We start from the raw sequence: 19646 nt of genomic DNA, 5'->3' as shown, positions 1-19646 counted from the left end.
AATTCAATATCTGAAAAATTCTCTTCTTCTCTCTTTCATTCTAATGCACAGAAATCAATGTAATTCATGGAATTGAGATGATACATTCACGATTTCAAATTATCGGATGAAATGAGACAAGAAATTTGGTTTATATACAGCCTGGAATATACAAAAGATGTGCTTTTGTGTGGTTATTTTCCTGAATAGTTTATGAAGACAAGATTTTTCTACACACTCACTCCAACATTAATCCCTAACTGTTTCAACTTTCTTGGTATCTCTTTTCTTGCTAGCCCGCCTAATGATTCCCAAGAAACCTCTGCTTCATCATTTTGTAATTGTAGGGGTATGATCTGCAAGAACAAAATAGATTATGAAACTCATTGTGGTAATTGCTGTATAATAAGTGAAGCTGTGATGAAAGTCTTTATACAAAAAATTGAATTCCTTTCCATAGTCTACTTTATTTACTGATCAGCAATACATTGCTTTCACCCATGATTTTCCCCAGTTCATCAAACCATATGCAGTCAACCTACCAACTCAAAACGAGCATAAAAGTAGAAATATGCCTACAAGTACATAAAAATTTTAGCATAATTTCAGGGAAATATTAATGATATTGAACAGAAAATCTTCTAAACTATAACCAGTAGTAGTTCAAATATCCACTTTTATTGTAAATCAGACGTTCAGTACACAAACAGAGCCAAAATTCATCCTATTCTTTCACAGTTTGTAGTCAGTAAACTTACAATATATTATGTTCTTTGTTATTTCCTGGTAAGGATGTCCTTATTTGGAATATTAGGCAGTAGTTCTGCTTCTTTTTGTTGAATCCTATATATGTAAATGAAATTTGATAATGTGATCATCAAATCTATCACTAACAGAGCTAATAATAAAAGCGCACCTTTTGTCTATGGGAATTAGACTGGAACAGGACTTCGTTTTAGGTATTCTTTCCCTGTAATACCATTTTTCAAAGTTTTAAAATATTCCCTGTAACCACTTTAAATGGTTCACTGAAAGGAATCACACTTTTAACCTGCAAAAGAAGCATACATACATAATATTGTCCAAAACTAAAACCTCCAAAGGAAAAGATTTTTAGCTCAAAACTAGAACAGTTGGAACCTCAAATGTCTTGTGCTATGCATACAGGCTTTCCATAGCAGCAACACAAATCCGAGCAACCTCTTCCCTTGATATTTTACTCACAAAAATGGTTAAAGATAACAGAGGCAACACCAATCACTTGTCCTCAATGAATTTCAGAGTGCAACTCCCTCCCAGCCAACAAAGAATATTCAGCTGAACCACCTAATATAATCCTATAAAAGTTTGTGCCATATCTAAACAAGTATAAACAAAAAAAGAAAAGTTAAACTTTCATATTAGTGCTATACCGTTATATTGTCTCCTTGGTCAAAAATGAGATCTGCACCAGCAGGCTCCTCAGTTAATACACAAGGCCTTACAATTGCATATGGCATGCCACTTTCACGTATCAAGTCTTCTCCCTGTCATAAAGGCTAAAGCTAATAAGTTTCCAAAAAAATTTGAGATAGTTCCAAACACTGAAGTTTCAAATTCTAGCCAGATGGTTGAAATAAAGAGGGAAATTATTTTCGCTGGACTTGCTGTGGCCTGAGGTGTTGATGATAGATGCAAAATCACTTTCCTACTTCCAAGTCTATTAGCTCAGTCAGCCTGAATTTGGATCATTCATAGCCATCCCTCACCATACATAAGCACACATAAATTCAGCAGCAACGGGATGTCAATAGCCAACAAAGAACTGAATAAATTCATCCAACCAAATATTGTCGGAAAACAGCAATCAGCTAGATCATGATCTCCATGTGAGTTTGTATTCTGCATGTGCACATAACATGTTATTGGTAGTCCTCTCTCTTACTTTGAGTTCCAAGATGTCTTTATTTTTCCATTTTTTATGCAGTCCCTGTAAATTTAAGAGTTCATATTCCTATTAGTCTTTTCTTCAAAAGCTAACATATCAAATATTTAGAATCTTCTTTCCATCTTTTCCATTAAACTTCAACCTTCTGCCCTTCTTTTTACAAATCCATCAATTGAGTTCATGGTTTGACCTCATGAACCATGTATTAACAATATGTGGTTCAGTGAACAAGTCAGATTCAGAAGTCCCGGAACTTCATAAAGCAGCAATGAGTTCCAAATAATATATTATTAAACTACTAGGCTTCGTTGAGGTAACGGAATTTACACTGACACAAACAGCTTATACATAGATAACAACCAACATTCAACCTGAAAGTTAGGATAAAACCCAATTCCTTGTTCAAGCATACAGCAGGAGGTTGTTTACTGGAATTGAGGCCAGGCCTTTCTGGTCTAGTTACTCCTGCAGAGCTCACATGTACAAACCTACGATGGACAAAACCCAAATTAAAAAATTTCAGCTGATCACTAAATTCAAGACATTAAAAAAGAAACAAACAAAACAAATGTTAAACTTGGGAGTTATAGGATCATTTGTGAAGGCCCTTATACTTGATAAGGGAAGCTCAAATGGACCCTCCAAAAAAGTTGGATTCAGTTTCCCATCATACTCAAACTTGCTGAACATGAGCTGAAAATATATTTGGTTAATTGACCAAAAAGTAAGAAGCTAATGAAGCAGAAAATAAATAATCCTCAGCAGATATAACATGCCTGCAATGATACAATATTGCTGTGATCAAATGGAGGAGCATCTGATACAGTCCGAGCTCAAAAAATTGGCCTCAAAGAAGAAAATGGCAGGCGTATCTGGAAAAAATCGTTCCAATTGAGAACATATTTCTTTAACAAAGCAATCAAAAGGAAGTCGGGATCTGACTTACTGATTGCCATCATTCAACAGTGTCGAAGCTTGCTGTATAACCAACAGCGTCCCAATCACGGCTAGTACGAACAATAAGTTTATACCAACAATCATCACCTTTAAGGCGTAGTTCCAAACCATCATATGCAGAAAGGTCCTCAGGCGTTGAAAAATTCTGGAAAGATATTAATGTAAATTTACAATATTACATAAGACTTGCTAAGTTAAAGCAACACATTCCATTCCATCACTAATAAAGCAATACATCCGTCACCATTTTCTGCTGAAGTTATCATTTTAAAAGAATCATCAGTATCGCTGAAAAATTGAAAATGCAGAATGACATTGCTTGGCAGAGGTTGTGCCTCATAGAACCAAAACTTCTAACATTTGTAACTTTTATACGCAGTTAAGGCTAATTTCTAAAATTTCTATTATTGCTCCAACTTAAAATTACTTGTTTTTTACTACATCCAACATGATATAAGTTCCACTCCACCGCATGTAATAATAAGTTTTATATGTGAAATTGGCAGGTCTAGTGGTTTAAGCACAGGACTTTCTATTCCAATATCATGAAAATCAGCTAACTACTCTAAAAGAGTTTGATTTGTCAAAATCAGGCCACCACTACCAAATTTCAAAATCATGAAGAACAAAGATTTAATGACATGAAGTGCAAGACAAGGAATACAAAGGCACGTCCTTGGACCATAAATTATAGCCCCATTAGTCAAACTAATAACAGGCTCTGTATATGGTTAGGAAATATGGAGATGGTATTTAATCTTACTGCTCTAAACGGTCAAAACTGGCACAACACAACAGAAAACATATAAATGAGATTCAGAAGAAAGGCTTAATGGAACCATTTTAAATGCTATGCTACTCAGTAATTTAATTAAAAGAAGGTGATAACATACAATCATTTTCTATTTGGCCTGATAGAATCATCGATCAAAGTATGGGTAACGAAAAAGTAAAGCTGTTGACAAACAGCAAACAAACCATGTCTTTGCAAAAGAAAAGTGAGAAATCAAACTAAAATGCTGCAGATCACCCTAGTTCTGATGCTAGTGAAGGCACCATTATTTGCAGTGGAAACAACACCAGACAAGGTACAAACATGCAAAAGAAAAGGACATAAACAGAAAGTACATTTGACTACTGAAACCACCCAGGCAACTGAGTTTAAATGAAACCAACCTATGAAAATCCCAGTTGGTCCACCCCCAACCCCACCCCACCCACCCTCCCCTTTCCAAGTTGTGTCAATTTGAAAATTATTTTCACTAATGCCTCCGTCACAACATCATCTAAAGCACCCCAAGGTAAATCTCTGAAACTATTGCCTGCAACATGCAAGTTGGATAAAGAATCTCATTTGAAGCTTAAAACATGTTATATTGCATCTCAGTAAATATTAAAATAGGCAGAAGATATCCACTTTTTTTGTTCACGGATTCAGAGTATCATAGTACTTACTGAATAGGGGAAAAGTATAGAACAAAAACTATTGGCTGCGAACAAAAAATACAATTCTCAAATTATTCAGTTGAGCATTGAGGTTCATGGGATCAGGGCCAAGTCATATCAACTAATCCAACAATGTGTTGGATAAATGTTTTGCCAAAATAATTTTCTGAGCACTCATTCTTTTTGTTGTTTATATAATCGTAAGCATGTTAGCATAAAATACTAGCTAATGCAATTACAGATAATACCTTCACATTCAAATAGCAATTTCCCACTTCAAAGTCCAACATTCCCCTTTACAGCGTTAATCAAATTCTTCATCCCAACATACTCCACCATTTCAGGTGAATCCCCTCTAATCTGCTTTCATAAATCAAACAAAGCCCCACATATCGACAACGAAAATATTTGATGCTTCCAACAAAAATGGGAAAAGCAAATGAAGTTTTCAAATTAACTTAACAGGGAAGATGAATTTAACAAAAACACACACAAGATGGATAATCATTTCTGTACCTCTGGTTCAAAGAATTTGATTCCCTGCACATAGTAATTGAAAGTTAGGCACCTAATGTAGAAAGAAATAAAAACTTAAAATGGTGACAAAGGGACACCAAAATTGGAAAATGTAAATTTTGGTAGATATTCATGATGATAGCCCAGTTCTATGATGACAAGCACACAACTATGAACATTCATGTAAATGATGTTTGCAACCATACTTGGCTGTATTTCGCCCTTTCTGGAGTATCACCTTCCTTGGGACCAACAATAACAGAAGCAGCATTAATAACTTTCCTCACCCCTTTGAAGTACTCAGGGACCAATGTGTCTTCCTTAGTGATATCTTCAACTATCTGATAAGTGCAAAAGGAAAGAGAAGTGACCAGTTAGAAGCATGAAACTGAAACAGGATTAGATTTTGCAATTATATGGTGGAAAAATTTTGATATGAAGTAAGCCAAATTAATGGACCAATCATCTTCCACCACTACAAGAGAAAAAGAAATATCCTATCCCCAATGTCTTCGACATGAAATGAACATTTATCCAATAAACATAATGCAGAAAATTTTATAAAATCGTGATTTGATGCTGCTGCCACCAAATGCTTAATCCAAGTGACTATTTCCTTAAAAGAAAATACAAGAAAAAGCAAATAAGCTACACCTTTGCAGATGTTTACATGCTTTGCCTGATACTCAAATTTCAGTTTCACCCGAAGGTTGAGCATCAGTAATTTCATCTTTTATCATATTCAGATTGCCACCTCAGATAACATAAAATTGTTTGAAAACAACACGTCTAAACTCGCGCTTCATATCCTTTCAGACCATTAAGCACATAGCCAAAGACCATATTCTAAAGCAATAAGATGGATAAGACTGCAAGCTTTATCAACTACAAAACTGAAAAGTAACATGTAATAATTGCAAGCATTGAATTCATCACCATGCTAATTTACAACGGCTGCCAGCTCACCAAGTCAATATCTGAGCCCAACATCATTCTTGCCTTCTCTTCATTTCTGACCTGAGAAATTTTTGATATGAAACAAAAATAAGAGGAAGAAAAAGTGAGCAGACTCTTCTCCTTTCTACATATAAATTTTTCGGCAAGAGCACATGCAAGTACTCGGACTTGCTGTCCTTTCTTCTTTAAGATGTCAACTACACTTTTGCCAAAACCACCAGTAGCTCCAACTACCAGGACAATGCCAGGACTGTCCATCACGCTTTTTGGCTCACTAGATGATTGACTGGATAGTTTTTCAACTAGAAACTCAAAGAACTTAACAGATAGTAAGTTCCAGTTGAAAATTTAAAAGATTAGCTGATATGATGAGATAAAAATTCCAACCAAAACTATGTCAAACCTTAGCAGGGGATGGAGGTCCATTGAAGAAATATAATGTTTTAAAAAACCTGCCAAAGTCCCAACCTTGCCTTCCAGCTTCTGCTAACATGGAGCCTCTATATGTCTTCAAAGTGAAAAAAGCTATTTTTGTTGATACTGTAGTCAATCATTACTCTGAAGAAATGGTTTAGGAAGTGGAGAGGATAGCAAATGAGGATGAATAGAGTTTTTGGAAAATCTGCTACCAACAGGTGATGAAGAACCCTGCAGCAGTGGTAGTTGATTAAGTTATAAAGTGAAAATAATACTCGTCTGAATCAGAACTAGAACAGACGAAACAAATAACTTCTATACTGCTTGTGCAGCAATTTCAGTTGAAAAGCTAAATGTCAGACAAAGCTATCAGCTTTCAATTTCAAGAAAGGGAAAAAGATGGCAGATTTTGGGATCAAATGGTTCGCAATTTAAGAAGCATCTGCATATGGATACAAACTTCACATTGAACACATGGACAAGTGATTTCAAGGCAATTGGACTAATCCTAAATAACATAAATTTCAGCAACAACTTGTCTAAAAGAGGGGTACAGCAATCACTGAATACCAAATTACAGTAAGCATAATTTTCCACTCGGTATCCATACATGCAAGCAAAAAAGGAATTACAAACTGAAATTAAACAAGAAACCCAAATTTCAGCTTTAAACAAGAATCACCCACTTGAAAAAGAAGTTATCAGAAACAGGTTCAGAGGATAAACGTACAGACGTATCAACCACCAGTGATCAAGAAAAAGAATATGGTAGGAGAGAAACACGCAGACACTCGCTTACTATCACACCTGAAGGTTAAGGATTAAAGAAGGGTATGGAGATGGTAGTTTGAAGGAATAACAGCACTCCATTTCACCTCTGCGATTAATTTATCAATGGGCACTGACAGGAACGCAGAGAAAGAAAAAGATCATACTGTCACATGGTTTATGGAAGTATGTAGTTGAAGTTGATATTTGTTTTGCAGGGCTGAATACAGACCACACAGCTTGGCTAAGTACTCGTGAAAATCAAATTATTTGAATATAAATTTAATTAATATTATTAAAATTTAAATTCAATTTAAATTTATTTTTAATTATTTAAATAATTTTAAATTTATTTATTATTATTAAAAAAATTTAAATTTATTTAATTTTATATATTTTAATTAATATTTTATATAAAATAAAATATATAAAAATTTATAAATATTATTATAAAAATATATATTTTATATTTAATTAAATATTTATATAAATTGATTTAAATAATTAATAGGCAATATATAATATTTAATTTTAATTTTAATTCGTTATATATATTATTTTTAAAATTTAAATTTATTTTAAAATTAATTATAAAATATTAAATTTATTTTATTTGAATTGAGCGAATTTAATTCTGTAAAATTGATCTGTTGAACTCTGCTCATAATTCCCATCGTCAACCGGAAGATGATGAAAAGCAATGACTTTTGCCTGATGGACTGGACTCAAACCATTCGTGGGCTTCCTTAAGATAATGAATTTTCATTTGTCTCCATCCAGAGCCCATAGGCCTCTAGGATTGTAGTTTTTCTTATGGGGCTATGGGCTGGTTGTAGTTTTTTATTTTTATTCCGTCTAATTTTTTTTTTTTTTTACCCAAAAAAAGGAGTCTTCACATTCCGCCCAAACCATTTCATTCAAATATTTTGTAATTAATCACACACATTGTAAGCCTATAGTTCGGAGTAGAAATTAGACTAAGGATTTTAGGAGGCAAAAGTCCAAGGTTTTATATGAAATAAATGAGCAGATGATGTAATTCAAGGCTAGCGTGCACATACCAATGAAATGAATGGCTGTTGAAGCGATTGCGTCTCTGGTTTTTCAAAGGTAGCGGCAAGAGATAAATCTTGTCGAAACGAAAACACCTGAGTTGTTGACATCAATGAAGAATTCAAGGGGGTTTTGCAGACTAATTTGCCTAGCAGCAGTGTTGTTTACTTAATTCCCTTTAGTTTTTTAATATTTCATACCGACAGGGCACGCACACGGTGATCACCTTCCGCTCTCTGCATGTCCCTGTGGGAAATTTATGTATACATTATCTACATCGTGTTGGCGATTGCTGTGTTTTCAGTCAAAATTGTCGACCGTTGCTTTGCTTTTATCATGTGAAGTGAAGGAAGAGTCGTTAAAAAAAAGTCATGGAATTGCATGCATTGAATTTGAAAGACTTAAGCTCAATTCTCTTTATTTATAATATTTATAATCAAATAATTGACTTTCTATAGAAAATAAAATCATATTTGGAGCTCAAACAAGTATGACACGTGTGTGACCATACATACACGTGTAGCATGGGACAATTTTCTCTATGATATATTTTTTAATTCTACTTATTTCTATTAGTTTGTACATCTATTTTTTTAATTAAGATGTTGCTAATTAGAGTGTATAATTGATTTTAGTGACTTAAATGGTGCTTGTTTTAACTTATGTTAGTTACATTTAGAGGTGAGTATTATTCAATTTGAATCGAATAAATTGAATCAACCACTTTAATTCTATAATTTAGTTTGATTTTTAAGATAATTGGGTTCGGTTCAATTTTATATTACTTTGGTTTAATTCGGTTTTAGAGAGAAAAAAATCAATTGAAGCTAATCGAATCAAATTGCTTTATTAATTTTTAAATTGATTATTTTTATAGGGAATTTATGAATTATATTTAATTATATATATATATAAATTGTTTAATTTCATTGATTAATAATTATTATGTTCAAATCAATGTCAAAGTCATACAAATAATTTAAAAATCAAGTCTAAATTAAAAAACCCATCAAAACTCAAAATAGATTGGTTCAAACTAAATCGAAATAGAACAGTTTGATTCAATTTCATTTTTCATTCATTTCGGTTTGGTTCAATTTCTAAAATATAGTAATTCAGTTAATTCAGTTTTAATGATTTGCTTCGATTAGATTTAGCTTGAATCGAATATTTAGTCCTAATTAAATTTACTTATAAGTAGAAAATCAAAAATAAAATAATTTTGTATTTGGTTTTATTTATAAATTAAAAAACTACCTAAAATAAGTAAAAAAATCATATATAAAATCCTTCTTATGACTTATTTTAAAATTATTTTTTATTAAATAAACAAATATATTATCTTAATAATTTTTAAATATCAACACAATCTTATTTTAATAATCACAATACTCAATATATATCCTTTTTAATCATTTTAATAAATTAAGTTTTTTTTTAAATATTTTTTAATTAAACACTTAAACTATTTAAAAGTTGACTTTAAATAATTTTATTGTGTAATAAATTATTTATTTTTAAATTAACTTAAAAATTAAAAAAAAAACATTTTAAATCAAAGATTAAAAATAAGTATCCAACCAAACACCTTCTAATTAACTAATAAAACTTTTTCTATTTACCTTGGTTTATTACTTACATAATTAAATCATTTCATATATTAATTGAAATTATGCATTCGCGGAATATATTTATTTTATGTCAAGTAGTATTTTCTTTATAATAAAATAATACATATAAAAATGATCATGCGTCAAGTCAATTCAAATAATAATAACAAATTAATATAAATATATAAATATTCTTCTAATTAATAGCACTTCGAGTTAACGCGCATGCACACATATTCTCCATAATTAATAATCTAATTGACTTTTGGATGCTAAGTCTTTCTATACAAGATTTGTTTGGTTTAACTATCAATACAAATGATAATTATTACTTGATAGTTGATGATAATTGATTTATATTAAATATTTAATAAAATTATATTTAATTGTTACCGTTAAAATGTAAAATGACTAATAAATATATATATTATATAATTTATTTTATTATTAAAGCAAATATAAAATTATAAATTTATTATATTATATTATTTATTTTATTATTAAATAAATATATTATATCATTTATTATGTTATTAAAATAAATAATTTTAATAAAATTAAAATGTATTAATTAAAATATTAAAATTATAAATAAAAATATAAAAGTATTAATAATATTAATTTTTGGGTTAAATAAAAAAAAAGAATGATATGATTAAAATAAAAAATAAAATAAAATAATTTATCACCGATAAGAAATAAATAAAAATATAATGATATAAATCGCAAATTACGCATCATATCAATTAACCATCACTATCGCCTTTATTTTTTAAACCTAACAAACACTCTAACTCATCCGCTTGAGATCTATCAACTACACCTAACAGTGAACTAAATACCCCATAATAATAGCTCCAATTAATCCATGTTTATATAATTGCATGGTTAAGCAAAACAAACCTCAAATTATTAATTAATTAAAATACACACATAATTAATTATTTGATAAATTATTATATACTCCCATATACATATATACACCCTCACTTACGAAACTGTAAGTTCTACATTTCTAAATTCAAAGAACAACTATCTTTTTTATGGCCATGTTCGCTAATATTAATTGTTAATTATTGTAGTAATTATCAATTATTTTACTAACGCTTAGCTATTAATAATTAATTGTTAATGGTTAACTGCTTATATGTTAAGGAGAAGTATTGATAAAAATAGTTATTAAATTAGCTATTAAATATAAAAATAATAATATAATCATGTTAATCATAATCAAAATGCTTTCTCAATCTCTAAATACTAATATAAATATTATACCACTAAACAAAACAGTATAAAAAAAAAAATATAACTAAAATACTAAACACTATCTTAAAAACGGTTGCCAAAATGATTAGTGGACTATATAATTTGCCAAATTATATTCCTCAATAATTGCAAAGTTATTTCAAGGCCTTAGACAGTTAGTAGGTTTAGGTGTATTTTGCTATTGCCTCTTGCCTACGGGTTTCAGGAAACCACATAATTGTCTACTGTGATCACTCACCGGCCGGCGATGTTGGACTTTTCATTAAATTATATACTTAATATTTGGTTTTCATACATCATAAATTCATAATCATGATTCCAGTTAATTAGTATACATGTATATGATTGTGTATATATCTCCTTTTTTTTTGTTGTTTGATCAGTTCAGTTGCATATAGATGATGACAAATGCCGACTGCTTCATTTCTGAAACGTTCTCATAGTTTAATTTGACTCTTCTAATTTCCGTGTTGCAGTATTGACCTATAAGATGCTTTACAGCTAAACGCATGGAATATTTTTTAATTTTGCCCAAAAAGGCATCCGTCTTCTGCTTCCATTAAAGCGGAACCCTACCTGATTAAGATATGCGGGTGCTTGGAATTAAGGCCAGCCACTGGCTGCCTCTGATCCGTCGAGAGGAAGATCTGCACCCATTGTCTTTATGATTTCAATTCTATTTAGATTTCGATTTCAATTTAACAGGAGTTATGGTAATTTAATTTTAATTTTGAAGGGACAGAGTTCAATTCTGGGATGGCGATTACCGAATTAATTTGAAACTGTGAACCCATTAATTATCCTAGGCCTAGATTTAATAAATCCAAAATTAATTCAATCTCAATTTCAAATTGGCTTTAATAAAATCTACTTAAAATAAATAAATTTTTTTATAATTTATTTATAAATTCACAATATTAAATGATTTATATCTAAATTAATAGACTTTATGTACGTATATACCAATTTCTACCTGTTTTTGTCCACCAACAAAAATTAATTGTAGTTTAATTATGGTAATTAGGAGATGGGATCTTTGTCGGTGCATGTGATTCACCGGATAACGGTGGCCGGCGACTTCTCTTACTCTCTCGCTTGCCGAACGCCTTGATTCCACACGGCGTTTCTACTCTCAATTTCTTGCAAATTACGAGAAAGAAAACCCACGAAAACCCATAGCACTCACTAACACGACTCTCTCTTTCTCTCTTCTCTCTCTTCAAATCTTTGACTTGGCCGACGCTAAAACTCACAAAAAAACTCACAAAAAAACCTCAACACTCACTGACGTGACCCTCTCACTCTTCTCTCTCTTCAAATCTTTGACTTGGCCGACGCTATGTTCATACCCAAGCACTCTCTCTCCCCTCGTAACGCGGCACACATGAAATTTTCTCACCCTAAACTTCCATTTGCTTGTCTATAAAGCCACACCAACCCTCCAAAAGAAACACAACAAAAATACACTTCAATTAATAAAGCCATCCCCTTTTACATTTTCTCTGCTTCAGCTAGGCTTCAACAACAAAACCCAGATACCATTTTCTCTCTTTTCAACCTTTCTGCAACATCTATGGCTCGTTCTACTGTCCTGGCGCTCATTTTCTTGGTACCCTTCGCTGCATTTTTGTCAAATATTGAGGGCAGGAAGCTGTTGATGACTGATACAGAGGAGTACAATAAAAAAGAGGTAAGAATTACTGTCCCTTCTCTGTTTGAGAGCTTGTTTTTCAGTGCCCTTCCAAAGGGTACAGTTCCATCTTCTTCTCCAAGCAATAAGGGTCATGCCACATTAGATAATGAGCAGCTCTTCCAGAGGCATCTCGCCAGCATCGATCGGATTCTACAGTCTGTTCCAAGCCCTGGTGTTGGCCATTAAGACTCTCACCCCAAGTTTCCATATTAATGAAATACACTACCTGCTTTTGTCGCTAGAGTTTTAATAATTTTTTAGTTCTTTTTTTTCCTGGTGGGTTAAATGTATACATAAGTGTATAGATACTAAGGCTTTAATTCTCTTTCATTAATTTGCTTTTTCTTACAAGGTATTGATTTGCATGTATCCCTTTACATCGATGAGACTTTTTTTTTTTTTTAAGCAGTTGATTAGAGTCTTGTGAGACTGTAAAATTTCTTTTAATTTTTCTGGTCTATAGACACAAATATAAAGATTGATAATAAATGATATATTCAGAGGTCTGTCCGCAAGTATTTCTTAGCATGGCAATGTACTTTCAGATCTTTCCTTTCTTTTTCTCCCAGAGCCTCTAACCCAATAGAAACAGAGAAAACTTGGAAAGCAGAAAACATAAAATGATGGAGGTGGATTGGAAATGGTTGGTTTAGGGGTCTACTTGTCAAGAAATGGCATGCCCCTCGGCATTTCTCCAAAGAAAAGAGAAAAAGCCCCCCCAAAAAAAAGGCTATAATTGCGTCTCCATCCATCACAAGCCAAACTGTCTGTTACTTTTGTGAAAATATATATGTTATAATGAATTAATAAACTAAGAAACTCTAAATATTGATGAAGTCAAGAATTAACCCAGATCCTATACATAAATGAAATCTTCAAATCCATGGCAATACAAATCTATGCGAGGATTTGTTGTGCAGAGTCAAGAATTTTAGATTCTGCACATACGGATTATTAATAAATATCATATAATATATAACAAGATGATGCATAATTTCCGGCAATAAAGTTGTCTCCCTGAAGACATGCATCATCACCATCATATCATCAACTTTGACACGGCTTCAAGAGTATACACATGAGGCTTAATTTCTTTAGTTCTGATTTCTAAGATCACTAGGAAAGCGTCTCTTTACTAATTGCTCCAACTTTTCTTTGAAAGGTTGCTGCCCGTGTACTAGACTTTGACTTTTAACTCATGTAACCCCATCACTTCATGAGTATTTCAGAGAAATTCAACACACTTTTCATTCCCTTCCATTCTTTCCTTTCTCTTGCCTTTTTCTTATGTATTAAAATGGCGAAATTATTAATATTGCAACAAAATTTAGCACTACATGGAACATTTTAAATCAAGATTAATTTTCATTATTTAACCTTCAACTTTCATTAATTAATAATTCATTGAGCCAAACAAATAAAGCTTATTCATAGTCAATCTTTAATCTTCACAATAAGTACAAATGACAAAAACTCTCAACCAAGTTATGTTCATCACATTGAACAGGCCAAACCAATTGTATTAGACACATAGCATTGATGCATGCAGTCTTGTTTCGAGGTTAAGATGCAATAGGAGTACTATCTTTAAACCCTTTTAATTAAATGATTTGAAAGCGTAGTGATCACTGATCAGATAGATATAAATATTAAATAATCAATGGGGGACAAGATGAAAACTTAGGAAACAACAGATCATAAAAGTTGCAACCAAAAGTTTCCTTTGTTTAAGGCAACACAAGGGCTCCACAAACGGCCCGTTGCTACACAGAAAAGCCCTCAACAAACTAAATCAAGCATTATTTGCACATGTGTTCGTGTTCCTATGCCCATTCCTCCTCTCTTTGTCCACCATATCACTCACTAACCTCACTACTCTTCATTAAACCATACTTTTCAACACCAATCTTTTTTTTCCTTCTTCAAATGTGTAACGCCTGCTCCAACTACTAGAGGATGCTTTGGCCCACCCCATTCTCGAGCCTCACGCTTTCGTCCGCCCCATAGGTGAAATGAAGAACTTTATAGGAGGTCACCCATCTAAGATTTCTCTCAAGCGAACACGCTTAACCCCGGATTTCTTCTAACTTTTCAAGCAATTGTACCTCTAGTGATTAGTTTCCCCCATTTCAATGTATGATTCAATTCATTCATGTGCCCCGCATTTCACTACCCTAGGTAGCTTCGCCATCCTAAAAGCCTGTCAGATGTTTACTCTCTTATGCCACTCCTCGCCCTCATCAGACCGATTTCCGAGCCTGGATCATCACAAAATGGAATGTCGAAATTACTTTTCTTTAAAATATAATTAATATTATGACTTAATTGAGAATTAATTAATGGCAACATCTTTTCACTAAAGAGGAGATCTTGTGTCCAGATTTTCCCCCCTTCAATTGGGGAAAAAACAAAAAGATAGTCTAATATTTGGTCAAGGTTACTATGAATGGGATTTTTTTTTTAATATTTTATAAATTTTTAAAAGAAATAAATAGTATTAAAATTTAAATTCTAATTAATTTTTTACATGCATTATGAGAAAAATACTCATCACAGACTATCCCATGACTTTTTCATATCTATTTCTAACTACATTTAAAAAACCTAAATGAGGGTTGCGTAATTTTGTCATGCATGTGAAAAGATTGAAAACATTAGTCAAAGACATCATGCGAGCAGCCTACCTCAAATCTTTGACAGTTTGACTATGGAGGTACGACCACACGTGTGTCACTTTTTCATCCCAAAACTTCCACTCGTGTCTCTAATTAATTCTAATTGGTCTATTGCAGCCAATGACATAGCCACGACTTATTTTCAGGAGCTAAAACAATACTTCATATATATTTCTGGCCTAGACCCGGTTATCGGGTTGATTTCAACTCAAATAAGTTTGGAATCAAAATCGTGAATCCCAAAATCTTGGTTTTAATTTCGATTTTAATTCATTTTGATTCAAAATTAATGATTTTTTAAAAAAGAATTTAAATAAAAAAAAGCGATTCATTCCTGAATTGTTTGATTTTTTTAACCGGTTCTGATCTAATTTCAAATCTGAACCGGTACTTGCCCAAGTCTACCTCTAGCGAAATCGTCACCGACTGCAACTGACCCTAATAACAAAAAGAATGAAATAATTACTGCTTCATGAATATATAATAATTTAATGAATTACTAAGGAAAAAAGAAATTTCATCGGAAGCCAACTTTTTAAATTTCCGGTTGAAGACAAAGTTGACACGGTTTCGACCTTGCATTTATTGATTTGGTTAGCCAATTTTTAAACTTAGCCAAAATATACTCCACAAGATTAATGCTTCCACCTTCCAAGCATATACCCACGTACTCTGTTCCACCCACAAATCCAACTAATTCTTTGTCATACTTGATTAATTAGTTCTTGAAAATTTAAAATTTTTATAATTATAATTTTTAAAAATTATCTTTTAAATACATAAATCTCATATTTTAAATCTATGATGAATTAAATTTAGATAAAAAATTTTCTCTTTGAGTGATAAATAGAGTGCTGTAATGACAAAAAATAATATCCTACGTTTACAATTTAAGAAAAAAAAGAGAATGTTTTAGAAAAATAGAAGAAACTAGTGATCACATTAAGGAGGGAAAAAAAAAAAAAAAACTCCTTTACCATTAAAGACATTTTACATTTCTTTTGTGAAAAAGGGTTTTCACATAAGCTAATGATACTCAAGTATTCAACAGTTATGAAGAAAGAAACAAAACGATCATCAACAATGAGCCCATGAAAGAAAAAGTCGACTTTTTACATAAATAAAATACAGTGGCCCATATGTATAGATACATATATATAAACAAAGGTATATATATAAATTAACATGCGATCAATGACCAACTCCAGGGTTTGGCACTGAAGATAACTCATGAAAATTATGCTTAGGCACAGGTCTGTTACTTGGTGTGTCGAAGGGGGGATGATCTTCCGACAGTTAAGTACTACATGGGATGCAGCTGCCCCATCTACTGTAAGTGTAGCGTGAAATGCTTCTCCACCTTGATAACTGGGGCTTAATACAGCCCTAGACGTGAACGGAGAGTAGAATATGCGAGCTGCAGAGATGGTATCCGCCATGAACACGAATAATATAAAGACCGAAACTGCCAAGATACTGCAGAAGAAAGAAATTTTTGGATTGAATGCAACGATGATATCTAATATTACGTAGCTTTAGTTTCTAAATATTGGCTACTGGTTCAGGGTTACTACTATACTCAGGAGTCTGATCAGGTGATGGCAAGGCAAGGTGACTGGGGTGGTGGCCTTTATATACATACCATTACAAGGATTTTTCTTTTTCTTTTTAATATAAAATTATATTACAAGATTAAAATCGTTTTCACATAATTATAAATATATCCAGCCGCGTCCATAATTATATTTTATAAAACTAACATAAAGGATAATAACATATAAGAATATTTTTGTATTAAAGAATACTCAGAACTCGCAATGATATAGAGCTTAATGGTTGGTAAGTACAACCTCCTAACTTTAATGAAGAACTAGATACTACTATATTTCTGATACGTGTAAAAATAATAATTGTAATTAAGAAGTGCTTTACAACCTTATTAAGATTGTTAATGTGCGAATTAAAATTAAATAAAAAATATTTTTAATTGTTAAATATTAAATAAATAAGGAAGAATTTGGAATCTGAAAAGAGGAAAGTGTATGCAATTGCTACAATTGTGACCTATATTTATTTATGTTGACTTTTAGCATAGATTAAGTGACCTACCTCAATTGATGAATATCAATAACTTTTTGAAAATTTACAAAAGAGAATAGAGAAAATATATATAACATAGGATTGGGTTGATTTTTATCTATAACCCTTTATTTGAAATGTAAAATTTTGTGAAAATTTAACTCAATTAATTTCTTTTTAGTTAATTCTCATATTTAGAATGAAATTTTTTTTTATTTTACAAAATTTTTATTTAAAAAATAAAATCACGTATGATTGTATAAGAACTTTTTTAAATTCTTGTATTATAAATGATTTATTTTAAATAAACCTAAGAGAATTACACCAGGCATGAAAGTTTTTATTTATTTATCTAATATTAGTACATTTTATTTCAATCTTGATAAGCTTTAATTTTTGGATTTAAAATCAAATTGAGTAATAAATTATAGATTTTGTTTTGATTTAAGAGTTGAGAATTTGTAATTATTACAAGTAATAAATAATTGACTGTTGATAATTATTTATTATTATATATTATATTTGTTTTATTTAAAAAGCAAGCAATGACAAAAATTACATTTAACATTAATTTTGTATGAATATTTGTCATAAATAAGAAAAATTTTCATCTACAAATATAAATGACATAATTATTTAGCTCATTATTTATAATATGTTAATAATTATTTATTGTTTTTAATAAATAAAAATAACAAAATTATTATTTTATTATTAATTAGTTTTAGTAGAAGATCTTAATTCAAATAAAAAATAAATACCAACTAATTAATTAATAAAGAAAAAGTTTCAAAATGAAATTTTTATAATAAACTCTATGAGATCTCAAACAGCAAATAAAAATCATTAATTTTTTTTTTAGTATTATCATAAAAAGTAACTTTTAGTAAGCAAATCAAATAAATCCATCTAATTATAAGCCTTTTAAAATTTATTTAGATTTTATTGATAAATTTTAAATATTATAAAAGAAAATATTCTTTTTTGCTCTTCAATTGATAGATATCTGAATTTATTAAATCTTAAATTCAAATATTTTCAAGGACATTTGATAGATATTTGAATATATTGACTTAGTGAAAGGTTGAAGGTCTATCTTCAGTTATGCATTTTGGTCCATCAAATTTATGTTAATATAATATATACTAAATAAACAACTGGCCTATTAGCTCAGTTGGTTAGAGCGTCGTGCTAATAACCCGAAGGTCGCAGGTTCGAGACCTGCATGGCCATTTTTCCAATTATTTTGCAACACACTTGCACAGTGTTTATCTGCATAAAATCTTTTAACACATCCTCAACTTCTTTTTGATGCTTTGTCCTAAATTTCTTTGCTCTGATTACTTATGGGTGTATTTTGCTTTTCAGACTTGTAATTTGGGATGGCATCGAGCATTTTCATTCCTAGAGGAATGATAATACATATTTAGCGAAGCAGCAGAAACGAAGAAAGAAAGAGACACAGTATTGCAGGAAACTAGATTTAGATATAACGTTTCCTAAGTAATCTGCATCCAATTAAGAGGAGAAAACAAGAAACTAAGTGAAGATTAACAAATAGATAGAGTAATTTCTAAGTTCAGAAAAATGGAGTAAAAATCAAGAAATATGGTTTTTTGAAGGCTATGGGTTTTTCTTATTCCAAGACGTAAAAATGTGAGAGAATAAAGAAACATGAGAAACCTGACAAAAGCAATTCCTGCAGACATTTCGTAGTCACATACGAAGTGGAAAATGAGAAATAGGCAACTTCAATGGAGTGAAATCTCTGAGCAGTCTGCCACCATTAAAATTTGTGAATTTTATTCTGCAATAATTATTTAAATTACAACGTCTCATAGAATATGTTAAGCATTTTCTCAAAATTCCTTTGACGGAATCTTTCCTGATTATAATTAAAAAAACAAATTTTGTTCTTTAAAAGGTGAAATAAATTCTAATTTAAAATAAAAAGAAAAGGGAAAATAAATTTCATTATTTCTTGGTGATGGATTGTTGAAGACAAAAGGTCTAACGTTGGTACATGAACAAAACATACGGATTGGTTCCCATTAATTGTCACGAAAACTACAAAGAAACATGTGACCTTTTGTTGAATGGATGTGCAACGACGCGGACCTGATCTCAGATAAACGTGTCCTTGTTTTTCTTTATTGCGATGCTCGTGTTAGCAGTGCAGAGGAAAAGTTATATGTGTACTAAAAAAACTCAATAATGCCAGCTGGCTTTTTACTGCACCCACGGCTGATCTTATCCCTCTTCAATATTAAAAAAATGTTTTTTTTTTTTTGGAAGAGGAAAAT

General features: G+C 31.2%; 2 protein-coding genes and 1 non-coding gene across 12 annotated transcripts; 2 read left to right on the top strand and 1 right to left on the bottom strand.

Annotated features, from left to right (window-relative positions):
* Nucleotides 1-60: 60 nt before the first annotated feature.
* LOC131168926 (uncharacterized) lies at nt 61-7196 on the bottom strand. Of its 10 annotated transcripts, none has more exons than XR_009146032.1 (11): nt 6886-7196; nt 5762-6430; nt 5032-5166; nt 4826-4849; nt 4558-4669; nt 2853-3008; nt 1392-1860; nt 1120-1305; nt 896-1030; nt 738-822; nt 61-335 (listed from the first exon to the last, which is right to left on the bottom strand). XR_009146032.1 is itself a non-coding variant. In XM_058140711.1 (6 exons), exons 2-5 carry the CDS (start codon nt 6038-6040, stop codon nt 2862-2864), a joined length of 555 nt encoding a protein of 184 aa, XP_057996694.1. In that variant the 5' UTR covers nt 6041-6430; nt 6930-7196; the 3' UTR covers nt 2421-2778; nt 2853-2861. The 10 variants fall into 10 exon arrangements, 1 of the variants encoding a protein (XP_057996694.1); XR_009146035.1 differs by having other exon boundaries at nt 4558-4723; nt 6930-7196; XR_009146033.1 differs by having other exon boundaries at nt 1120-1316; nt 6930-7196.
* Nucleotides 7197-12297: 5101 nt separating this feature from the next.
* Nucleotides 12298-13104, top strand: LOC131175943 (precursor of CEP14-like). The gene has a single exon (XM_058140781.1). The coding sequence runs from the start codon at nt 12470-12472 to the stop codon at nt 12773-12775; it is 306 nt and encodes a 101-aa protein (XP_057996764.1). The 5' UTR covers nt 12298-12469; the 3' UTR covers nt 12776-13104.
* Nucleotides 13105-18501: 5397 nt separating this feature from the next.
* Nucleotides 18502-18576, top strand: TRNAI-AAU (transfer RNA isoleucine (anticodon AAU)). The gene has a single exon. It is a non-coding gene; the product is annotated as a tRNA-Ile (tRNA).
* Nucleotides 18577-19646: the final 1070 nt, after the last annotated feature.

This window comes from Hevea brasiliensis, chromosome 18 (assembly GCF_030052815.1).
Source record: "Hevea brasiliensis isolate MT/VB/25A 57/8 chromosome 18, ASM3005281v1, whole genome shotgun sequence".
Taxonomy (NCBI): domain Eukaryota; kingdom Viridiplantae; phylum Streptophyta; class Magnoliopsida; order Malpighiales; family Euphorbiaceae; genus Hevea; species Hevea brasiliensis.
The sequence above is the reverse complement of the archived record's forward strand: the minus strand, read 5'-3'. Positions and strand labels throughout refer to the sequence as shown.